Source organism: Prionailurus bengalensis, chromosome B2, assembly GCF_016509475.1.
Source record: "Prionailurus bengalensis isolate Pbe53 chromosome B2, Fcat_Pben_1.1_paternal_pri, whole genome shotgun sequence".
Classification (NCBI taxonomy): domain Eukaryota; kingdom Metazoa; phylum Chordata; class Mammalia; order Carnivora; family Felidae; genus Prionailurus; species Prionailurus bengalensis.
Window position 1 is genome coordinate 111,059,479 of NC_057349.1, and position 12,378 is coordinate 111,071,856.

A 12,378-nucleotide genomic window follows, 5' to 3' on the forward strand; every position below is an offset into this window, starting at 1 on the left:
TAATTGTTAGGAAAATTAAGTCTGATGTGTTTAAGAAACTGAAGAGATCACTTATTCTGCAAAATAAGAAACAAAAATTATGAACCACTCAAAAAGGAGTTATGATCTGGAGAAATTAACATTTACAAATGAAAATAAATTTTAAGAAGAATAAATTCACAGAAAAGGGAAGTTTGAATAATTATGTGTATTATTTCAGCACAACAAATATTAAAATCAAGAAACATTTGGTAAGCGAGCTTCAAAAATTAGCATTAGCATTGTCTATAAGCAGAAAACTTAAATTAGTAAGCTGGTGAAGTATGCTCTTTCTGTTATTTTAAGTTTTATTCAACATACTTGCTTTTATTTGCTTTTCACTTGGAGCTGTTAAAGACAAGAAATAATAAAATCTAAATTAATTACAAGTCCACTGTCTCTAACATAGTTTTAAGGTTATTTAAATTTTTTAAAAGACTATAACCTTGGAAGCTAAGGAAATACAGGTCTGCGAAGGAGAAAATTCCACACTGTTCCATTTTCTTTTATATATTATAAATAGATGCCATGAACATAGATGTTTTTTATACTTATATATCTTCTCCCAACACAGAATGTTCACTCACAACGTATTCATTTTGTTTTGCATTTTAAATTAGCTAAGAATCTGATTGTTTTTACATACAAGTCAATGCATTTTACTTCAAGTGATATGAAAAGAACATAGTGAATTGATAAATTATCCAATGGTTTCAATTTTTAAAATACAGCTAATTACTGCAAAGCTGCTACACTGTAATCATACCCTGAAATGAACAGATAATGATTTCAAGCAATTTAAGTTACTGTATTTTGTCAAGTTTAATATTAGACAATAATGGTTAGCTATTAAAACTCTTGAAACTCATTACACCCATAGTCATTCTCTGTTTCTCCAGGTTTATATTTTATATATTTACATGATATATACTTTATTTTAGTTTTCTGCATATGTGCATAAATAAGAATATGTATTATGGCCTACTTGTGGAAATGTTAATACTCTGTTCTCTGTAAGGTAAACAAAACAATTCCTTCCCAAAGGATAAGTAATATCAACATTAATGTGAAATGGTGAAGTATGTGATCATTTCATCTTGGAAATTATTTAAACCTCATTCCCACTTAATTTTTTAATGTGATTATTCTATTTGGTGTTGCTCATTTCATGCAATAAACCATTATCAAGTGCCTACTGTGTGCCTGGCATTAAAATAAGCACTCTAATTTCTGACCATATATTAAGTGTTATTATAAAGGAAAGAGGATGATGCTATGGAAACTAGTTGGAGGAAGAACTAAATGGATTTGGGTTGTCTGAGGAAGTTTTACAAACTTAGAAGAATAAGAAGTATAGCTTTGAACCTGGGTTTTCTGTGGTCTGTGTTGGAGGGTAGTAAATAGTTGAGCTATATTTGTATGGGTATTTATATAGCACTGAATACATGCAATTTCCATTCAAATACAATAAAATGGGAGGAGAAAATAATGGACATTATATGAATCTATGGCCACACACGCACACACACACACACACGAAAACTCAATGAAGTTCCTTGAGTAGAAATTTGAAGGCAAAAACAAAAGGTAATATTTTAAAATTAAGTCAATAAAATAAGTTTAGAAACTTGCATTTATTTTCCTTTGAAATAACTAATTGGCAGGCTAAATGCTAGAAACCTTTAAGAAAACCATTGGTATTCATACTTACTGCATTTTTAGAATTGTTTGTATATGTGTTTTACTGATTGATTCTCAATTCAATTTTCCCCCAATAGAATGTAAATATATTGAGGGCATAATCTACCTCTACTTTTATTGCAGCTCCCCTGAGTACTCAAGAAATGTCATTAAGTAACATTTTGAATAGGGAGAGAGTAATTGCTGGAATTGAATATTCCGTATTTTACAGGTAAAGCAATATTGGATGCACTTATAGAAAGTGGTTTTTCTCTTGTTTTGTATTGGGTTTTTTGGGGTTTTTTGTTGTTGTTGTTGTTTTTTACACTAAACACTGCTCTGAAAAATTCACTGGGGAACTTAGGAAGCTACAGATGCTGATTCAGTCAGTCCAGGAAGGAGCTGGAGATATTGCATTTCTAACAACCTGGTGTTGCTGGCTCACAGACATATATTGGGTAGCAAGAGTGTAACAAATTATTTGGCTTTAATTTTCAAAAACTTCATTGGTGCTAACTCTGTGTCAAGAACTTGCAAAGACTATGGGATGGAAGGATTTCCTATCCTTTCTTGTCATAAGGCTGCAACATTAATAAACATTGCATATAGGGTAGAAAGAACCCAGCAACATCAGACTAACTCACCTGAATGTTCCTTCTTTGATGACTTTGCTGTATCAAAGAAAAGAAAAGAAAAAAAAAAGTCAAAATTCCAAGCCATTCTATGGCAACTCAGTATTCAATTGCAAATTAAGTAACAATATGAAAGTAAGATAGAGGAATTTAAAAACAGTTACCTGGTTCCACGTGTTTTTCTTTCTTTTCCTGTTCTGAAAGGAACAATATTATCATTGTTATTATTACCATCATTATTATCATTCCAATTTTATATGTCATAATTTAATTGCTTTAACACAAAGAAACATGTATGTGCTAATGCTGGGCTCAACAACTGATAATTGCTATGAAAAGACTAAGACTGTGTATTTAAATCTTTCCTCTCTTTCCCTCACTGAGTTCCTGCACCGAACAGCATAAAAATATCCTATATAAGAGCAATTCTTCACGATTAATAAAGCAAAGAAAATTAAATAGGGTCCATAAAGGATGGAAAATAATTAATTTCCTATTGTATTAGATCAACATCAAATAAATTTGGGATAAAAAAGCACAAAGGATAATTATTGCAGCTGTTTTAAAATAATTTTCAGTTAAAGATGGACAGATTCCATATGGACTTCCTCTTCAAAGGTGAAATCTTCTTATATTGAAAAGGTATTCGTTTAGTTAAGTCAAAGACTTTGCTGAGAACACCAAAATAGACTGAATTTTCAGTGGAAAGCAAAACACACTCCCCTTGTTTTTAGGACAAATGCTCCATATAGGGTCCTTTTTAGATAGTGTTTCTTTTTAAGAATCCACTCTTGTCAATATTGTGTGAGGCAAAGTGTTATTCTGGCCTCAAGAGTAAGATGGCATTTTTATTATAATAAGCACTAATTTTATATAAAGTACAAGTACTGATTTTATATGGAGTGTTATTATCTGCAATCCTTTTCTCCCCCTTGACAAGCTTGTCAAATTAATTTAAAAGAAGATTTTCAAGAAATGTTTTAACATAGGTATATTATTATCGGATTTTTTAAAGAGAAGGTATGTGAAGATTTCTTAAGTTTCATTCAATGAATACATTTTGGAGACTGGAAGATGTTTACGTTGAAAGAATTCTAAGAACTGTATTTCAGAAACATAGAGTGCCATCAAATCTCTATGGTCATCTCATGAGCTTCTCAAGTGTATAATTTGTTTATCAAGAGTGTAGTCATGTTAAGTATAAAGAGCAGTTTACCCACTCACAAGGTTGCATCCAGGCAGTAAAACAAATAAAACAAATGACTTGACCAAGTGTTACAAGTCAAAAAGCAGACACTTAGGTGATTTAGCTAAAATTAAAGACAGTAAGAACATTCCCAAAAGTTGTTTGAAAAACATGGAGTAATTAAATATCTTGCTTAATTTACTGTGGGACCGAAGCACCAATCATGTAACATTTCTAAGAAATTTGCAAAGTGATGACCATCAAAAACATAGTGGGAGTAATCTGGGTATGCATCAAAATTCAATCCCGGCGATATGTGAAATTTCAAAGTGAAACAAGGGGGCTTTCCAATCAACATCAGAAAGCCATCATACAAGCAAAAAATACCTGTGCTAATTTGGAACAACATGAGGAAAAATGCTGTTGAGAGCACTTATATGGGGTAATTCAGGATGTAACTATTGAATTATTTTTAATAAATATAAATTTATAAAACTGCCAAATCATATCTATGATTGATTTTTTTTTTACTTTTTATTTTGAAAAAATTATAGATCATGAGAATTTTCAAAACTATGTATAGGAAGGCTCCATGTACTCTTCACTGTTTCCCTATCATGATTTTTTTTTAACTAAAGAAAAAACTTCTTAATTGTGACAACTAGAAAAGTAAAAGCAAAATAAGAATATAGGGTTAGAGATGTGTAATTGAATAAACAATCTTAAAGACAAAAAAATGAAATCAAACAAATTAAAAGATACAACATTAACAACAATAAAAGCCAAGTCTAGATGATAAACCAGAATAAATAAGTTAATTTAGAAATAATTAATAGTTGTTGAGGAACTATAGTTGAGGAAAATTCGTTTTCTTTTTCTTATTACTGCCCAAGTCACAATCCACTGAATTTCTCAAAGAAGGAAGCAGTTGGGATGTAAATGAATGCCTGGGAAGGCATTTTTTTTCTTAAATTAAATCTACCAATGCTCCCGAGATTGTCAAGGAGACACAGTGTGTCTGCAGGATCTTTTAAATTATACAGACTGCAATAAAGCGAGGGCCTTAGGGTTATATATGTGTGTATATATATGTGTGTGTGTGTGTGTATATAATTTAATATCATTTTTCAAATCTTTGGTTGTCCTTCATTTTTCTGCTGGTGCAATGGTTTATACAGTGTTTCTGTTTCCGTGTGCTCGTGCTCATCAGCAGCAGTGCGCTCACATAAATCTGAAACTGAAGGAACACATACTTCTCTATAGATAGATTGCTCCCCCTGGCTGAGTCGCACTATAATTTCATGATTCATCCCACAGTGCATTTAGAGCATTTTTATGACACAGAATGCCTCAGCATCCTAACCTTTTACAGTACCAAAACATACATAAAATTTTCAAAAATGGTATGTATTTTAAAACAGATGTTTTTTAATATCACTGGGATCCTGAAAAGCTCTACATTCTGGGAATGTGATGATTTTTAATAGCTGATCGAGTAGGGTTAAGTTGGGGCTTTTTGTTTCCATTTGTTCAATATATCAGAATTTCTTCAGAGGAGAGCGTATATTTGCAAAAGATACAACCTCAAGGTATCTGGCTTTACTGTTAGCAAACAGCTTTAACACAGTGTTAAAGCAGCAGTAGATGCTGCCTAAGGGATGGATTTCAAGCAATGCTATTACACGGAGCTCAGGTGCTTATAAAGGTAAATCATGTTAAGAACAAAATGTCATATATATAATATGAACATACCAAAATATTTATGGATTGCAAGAAGAAAGATAATGAGAAAGAGGTTATGAAACCAGCCTGAAAAATAAATTCTATTTGGTCTTTTTTAAGGACTGAGAACTTACCAGATTACAGGAATTATATTTACACTCACAGTTTTGGTTAATGGAATGAAGTTGTATTTTTAGTTATGTGGCTGTGGATGATATTATTAGATGATTGTATGAATTTGGCAATGGACTTTGAGAATGATTGCCATGGTTTTCAGTCCCTCTGACCCTCAGGTTGTGTACTTTTTCATACTGACAGAAAAACAACCAACAGAGTTCACATGCATAAAACAAAAAAAGAGATTCAAAACTGCAAGTCTATCAGCAGGCCAATAATGATAGTAAAGAGAAAAAACATATACACAAATATACTTTGCATGTATTTCCTTACTTTTTCCCTTGGGTTGTTCTGTTGGAAGAAATAAAAAACAAAACAAAACAATTGCTCTTAAAACTTTTAAAGATAAAACTGCTCTCCGAACATATGGACTAGACTATAATTTTTCCAGCCCCTTTCCCATTCTCTTTCCATAAATTTCAGTGTTGCTCTGAATTACTGGCAATTACTGTAGGTGTTTCCATAATTTTCGTGCAAAACATTGTGTGACAATAAATTGACTTAGAATTGCACTGTTTAATCATTTTCAGTGATTTATACCTTGCAGACTTCTTAAACACAGGCGAACACGTAAACCCATATGAACAAATACAAAAGAAACAGGTATACTTGCCAGATGAGTTATGATTCTATTCAAGACTTAAAGTAATGATTCAGTTCCTAATTGATGCTGGTGTTTCCAAGATTAAGTGAATTTATGCTTTCTGGTAAAATACATGCTTGATACTGAACATTATACAATTTCTTGTCAAGAAAACATTTCTTTGAAAACAATTATTGTGAAAGGTAAACATAGGCAATATTTATTTTTTATTTTGTTAAATATTTCTAATAGCAATATTGTCAGAAAAGATTTGACTTTCTCTCATTCTCAATCTTTTTCTCTCTCTCCCCTTCTTTCCTTATCCTATATGTATTTTTTTTCTTCTACAATAGTCCTTGAAGGATAAATGCAATTTGGGGATTCATCAAATATAAGACAGAGAAAGAAAATATTTCCAATACCTTCTATAGTTGTTTTTGTTTTCTTAGAATCTGAAAAAACAAAGATAAATTATTGATAAAGTAGATATGATAAATCAACAATTTATTAGTTTACAGTAAAATTCCAAACACTCTGAAGTAATCTTCAATAAAATGCACTGATTGCATGATATATTTCTAGAATATGAGGCTTAAAGAGAAATTACTCTGTTTTTGAGTAGATGAGTATTAGAGTGAGGTAGTACATAAGCAATTTTCTGAAATATAAAGATTACAAAAAAGAAAAGAGATAAAAAATATCCATATATGATTTGCACAGAGATTACATTGTGCCTATCAAAGCTGGTAACTCTTTCATAGAAGGTCAAACTGAGAAAATATATGGTCTGTTCCCATAAAGATGGGCTAAAGCCCATGAATTTAGTCTGAAGTTTCAATTGTTCAGTCTGGAGCCACCCAGATGACCTGCTTTACACTCTCTGAGCAATCAATATATTTACAATACAAATATTCAATTATTGCTGTGAAACAAAACAGGTTGAGGTTGTCACATAGGTTACTGATGAACACATCATCATTCTTCGTAGCTGCCATAAAGTAATAATTAATGTGTATTCAATAGTCAACAGGCATCTGTTTTATTTGTCTTTTGTGTGTTCAGTTTAATTATGAAAAATTTTACTATTTTTTAGTATTTAGACCATGCAACTTTCTGTTCCTATCACTTGAAAATAAAACGAGAGGTGTTGATCCCATTTTACTTTAGTATAGAGGCATCTTAAGTTTCTGCTTAGAAATATTTATTTTTTTCCATGTTTTTTTTTCTTTACCTCTTATGTAAATTAACTTTGAAATTTTCTGGATATTACTGAAATTACAATTATAAGAAGGAACTATAAATTGATCATTGGAAAAGGTAGATAAACTGTTTTCGGGCTGATAATAATATGCTTTAGAACTGAGAACAGTAGACATTTACTAATAATATGTAAGCTAATGGATTTGTGGGCCATATAGGAATGTAGTTGGGTCCATGATTTTACTTCCACAATGAAGTAATGGAGCTAAAATGTTTAAAGATGACAATGAATAGGAGTTTATCCACAAAAAGCAGTTACATGGTCAACTGAGTTGTTTTAAGAAAAAATGATAACCAATGACAGTAATAGTGTTGTAAAAGTAAAAACTCACTTTCATAGAAGTATAAGCTAGAAACACATTTTAGGAAGGCAACTGGAGAAATAACCTAGAAAGTCATAAAAATGAGCATGGTTTTGATACAGTAAGTCCACTACTAGAAATCCAAAGAGAAAAATGGAAAATTATCATAAAAATACACATAGAAAGAGACTTTTCCATGAAATTGTTTTATATTTCTAAATAATGGGAATATTAAACAGTACCCTCTGAACAGTAGTGGAACTCTTAAAGAATTCGTAGGATATCCACATAATAGAAAAATACAGTCATTAAAATGATATTTTTGCAACCTGTGAGCTTCTCATTTTTCTGTAATAGGAGTATGTTTCATGTACAAACAAACCTTATGAAAAATAATAAGTCCTTGGAATAAAACATTTACTTATAAGTAAACATCTATTAAGCATTAGTATGTCCAGCATGGCACAGTATAAAGAATATTAGACTAGATTTTTCTTAATATCCTTCCCACCCCCTCAAAAAATAGTTTCTTGATACTTGGTTTCTCATCTGGAACTGTAAAATGTGCTTTACAGGACACCTGGGTGGCTCAGTCCATTGGGTGTCCAACTTTGGCTCTTCATGATCTCATGGTTCATGGGTTCGAGCCCTGAGTTGGGCTCTGTGCTGACAGCTCAGAGCCTGGAGTCTGCTTCAGATTCTGTGTCTCCCTCTCACTCTGCCCCTCCCCCAAGTGCTCTCTTTCTCTCTCTCAAAAATAAAATAAAAACTTTTTAAAACTTTTGAAAAAATAACACAATTGAAAATCAAGTTTGGGAAGATCGGTGGGACAGACAGAGGATGAAATGTGGCAGATGAGAAGATTATTTCCACCCCACCCCTATTCTTTGATTAGATGCTGGCATGGGGGAGGTGTGGAAAGCTAAATACAATATTTAGCTGTGAAATGTCTGCTGTTTTAACCTGCATTCTTTCACCCTCATAATAGGAATTGGTAATATAATGTATTATATATCAATTGTACTGAAATGAAAGAGTAAACAAATCACTTGAAGTCCAGGATCAGATCAGCATAGAATTTATTCAGATAAAGTAAAGTGTTTCATGAAGAAGAAATGTAACAAAATTATAAGCCACAATCTAATCAGGTAAATCTTTCAAAAGTTCACTACATTTGTTCTAAAAACTGGGAGCTATAGTGAAATTAACTTAAAGTACCATTTTAAAATCATGTTTGGGGGTTAGGAGTCAACACAGCAGGAGACTTCTACAAGTAAAATACCTGAGCAACCAAAAACATAATGCTTGGAACTGAAAGATCACATACTGACCCTGAAAATCTATTAGTACTAGCCATTAATACTCAGGCTATTAGGCTTCATTATACCCTCTGAGCATTCTGCTGAAACAGCTTAAAAATATGATAAAGGCTTACTAAGTGAATATACTTCCCTAAAGACCATATGCCCAATAATCTGAACAACAGTCTTTTATTAAGAACATCAAGACTCACAGCAGCTGTGATTTAAAAGAAGTGATGTGTTAGCAATCTGTTTAATTCATCATTCACTCATTGCTAGCGATGCACAGTAGTGTCCCTCATCTGGGGCGGGGTGGTGGGGTACATTCCAGACTCCCAGTGGATGCCTGAAACTGCAGACAGTACCAAAACCTGTATATCCTATGTTCTTTTCCTCTACATGCATACCTATGATAAAGTTTAATTTATAAATTAGGCACAGCAAGAGATTAGTAATAATAATAATAAAATAGGCAAATTATAACAGTATACTGTAATAAAAGTCATGTGAATATGGTCTCTCTTAAAATGTTTTACTGTACTGTAGTCACTCTTCTTGTGACAATGTGAAATGATAAAATGCCTGTGTGATGAGATAAAGTGAGGTGAATGACATAGGCATTATGATTGATGTTAGACTACTATTGAACTTCTAGCCATGTGTCAGAAGGAGGTTCATTTGCTTCTAGGTGGTGGTTGACCTCAGGGGATTGAAACTGCCAAAATGAAGCCACAGAGAAAGGGGGACTACTGTATCTGGTATGGTCTACTATATTCCTAGGTGATGCCAGAAAAAAATGGTATATCAGTTTCATTGAAGGGAAAAATTAATTCTACATAGTCTAATAATGCAGATGATGAAGTATTCCATTTTCTTTGTATAACTTGCCCCATTGACACCTGTACTCAGTTACAATAACATATATTTTATATTTTGCTTTGTTTTTCAATATAATCTCCCTTCAGATCTCAATTCTGAAGCCCTAGAACCTATAATTCTCACATGCATTCAGCTCTCCTCGCTCTTGTTCTAGCTATAATAAATGAGAAATGTAATCCAGCCCGTTCTCAATAAAACTATGTCCTTCAGAAGATATACTGTGTTGGAGAACTCAAAGGCTTTCCAGCCCCTAAGAATTCATAAGTGAAGCTAAGTTTAAATGAATGGGATCTACCTAGATGTGTTAGTGCAACCCAAGTAGCAGTTGGTGATCAAAATATACCTACGATGAAATTGTCAGTTTTTGGCTATGATTTCTCAGACCTAAAAATCTCCCTGGAATATAACTTCCAATAATAACTTAAAAAAATTATTCCTTCCCTGGGGTGAATACCTACTCATATTTCTTGTGGCTCTCATATTGATCTTAAAAGTCCTAGATATTATTGATTCATTCACAGAATAAATATTTATTAAGCAATGTGATAACTGAGGAAATCTGTTAGTCCCAATAGAAGATAAAACTTAGACATGGTGCCTTTACTCAGAAGTTTTAAAGTCAATTAGAGTAGACGGAATTTGGAAACTAGTAATATGAAGTACTAGGTGGCAAGAAATAAGCAATGGTAGGGAGGTATAAGTAAATTCTGATGGAAGATTATAAATGAAAAAAGAAACTATATTTAATTCAGAGGGTCAGACAGATGTCTTAGAGGAAGTAGAATTTTTCCTGAGTCCTAAAATCATTGAATAAAACATTGAAGGAAAAGGAAAGGATAAAGTCTACTATGATGACAGCAGGAACAAAGGCAAGACAGCAAGTTCTATGTTAAAAGTTGAGAATGACTTGGTATAGAAGTATGTAATACATAAAGAAAGAAAGTGGATAGAAGTATAGGGAAAAGATTCCACCATGGTACCATGATGGTTGTGCACATATCCATATAAGCCATACAGGCCAAGTTTTTTTTTTTTTTTTTTTTTTTTTTTTTTTTTTTTCAATGTTTATTTATTTTTGGGACAGAGAGAGACAGAGCATGAACAGGGGAGGGGCAGAGAGAGAGGGAGACACAGAATCGGAAACAGGCTCCAGGCTCTGAGCCATCAGCCCAGAGCCTGACGCGGGGCTCGAACTCATGGACCGTGAGATCGTGACCTGGCTGAAGTCGGACGCTTAACCGACTGCGCCACCCAGGCGCCCCGAGGCCAAGTTTTAAACCATAGCTAATGTGAGTCTCTGTGGAATGCCTCATGATTTTTCCGGAACATAATAGGAGGGGAAGCTGTCATAGGCAGCTTCTTATTGCCTCCTGAGTTCTCCTGCCTAGAACCCTTGAGAATAGAATTGCACACCATAAAACCATGTGAGTGTATGTGGTCTAGAATTGGCTCCTCACCACTGAAATGTTCTTAACTTGTGTTGCATTCTCTGGCCTCTTTTTGGGGGTGTCATCATTTTTTGTTGTGTACGACAAGAACCATGACGTGCTAACACCTTCAGATACTGTTACTTTTGCTGACCATGAAAGTAATGAATTGTCTCTATCTCAAGAGGGCTCATTGTATCTTTACTGGTGGAATTATTTAGGCCTTGGCTTTGACTTTGCCTAGCTGTGTGCATGACAGGAGGTCAGAAAACAGACCATAAGGACTTGGATTATAGGTTAAGACCTGTAGACTATATTTTGTGGTTGAGGTGAAACTACTGAATATTTTAAGTAGGTAAAAACAGGAAAAATTTTATGAAGCCAATTGAATATTTTGGAGGAAAGTATTAGAGAAAATGTTATAGGCAGGATTATTATTTAGGTTAGAGATTCTCAAACTTTTCATCTCAGAAATCCTTTAATTTCTTCACAATTTTAAAAGATCCCAAACAGCTTTTATTTATGCAGTTTCTATCCATTGATACTTATAATTTTAAAAATTAAGGTTGAAGGGCACCTGAATGGCTCAGTGGGTTAAGTATCTGGCTCTGGATTTAGGCTCAGGTCATGATCTCCTTGTTTGTGGGCTCAAGCCCTGCTTTAGGCTCTTCATTGACAGTCTGGTGCCTACTTGGGACTCTCTCTGTCTCTATCTCTCTCTCTTTCTCTCAAAATAAATAAATAAACCTAAAAATATTAAAATTGAGAAAAATTTAAAAAATATATTTGCTTATGCGTTTATTAAAAAAGAATAGGGGCCCCCCGGTGGCTCAGTTGGTTAAGCATCTGACTTCAGCTCAGGTCATGATCTCATGGTTTGTGAGTTCAAGCCCCACATCGGGCTCTGTGCTGACAGCTCAGAGCCTGGAGCTTACTTCGGTTTCTGTGTATCCCCCTCTTTCTGCCCCTCCCATGCTCATGCTCTGTCTCTCTCTGTCTAATAATAATAATTAAATGTTAAAAAAATGAAAAAAAGAATAAACATGTTACATGTTAACATAAATATTTTTATGACAAATATATTTTCCAATACAAAAAAAATGGTGAGATGAGTGACTTTGTTCTACATTTTTGTGAATCTTATTAATGTCTAGCTTAATGAGAAGATGGTTGGATTTGCATATCTGCTTAAGTATTCAATCTGTTGCAGA

At 33.3% G+C, this 12,378-nt stretch overlaps 1 protein-coding gene across 1 annotated transcript in view; it reads right to left on the reverse strand.

The window, feature by feature from the left end:
- Nucleotides 1–12,378, reverse strand: part of TRDN (triadin) — a 395,011-nt gene that overhangs the window by 141,279 nt on the left and 241,354 nt on the right. The window contains exons 15-19 of the mRNA XM_043592239.1: nt 6,421–6,450; nt 5,689–5,706; nt 2,495–2,527; nt 2,343–2,369; nt 340–366 (exon numbers count right to left, since the gene is read on the reverse strand). Coding sequence (XP_043448174.1) covers nt 340–366; nt 2,343–2,369; nt 2,495–2,527; nt 5,689–5,706; nt 6,421–6,450 — 135 coding nt within the window. The remainder of the gene's footprint in view (nt 1–339; nt 367–2,342; nt 2,370–2,494; nt 2,528–5,688; nt 5,707–6,420; nt 6,451–12,378) is intronic.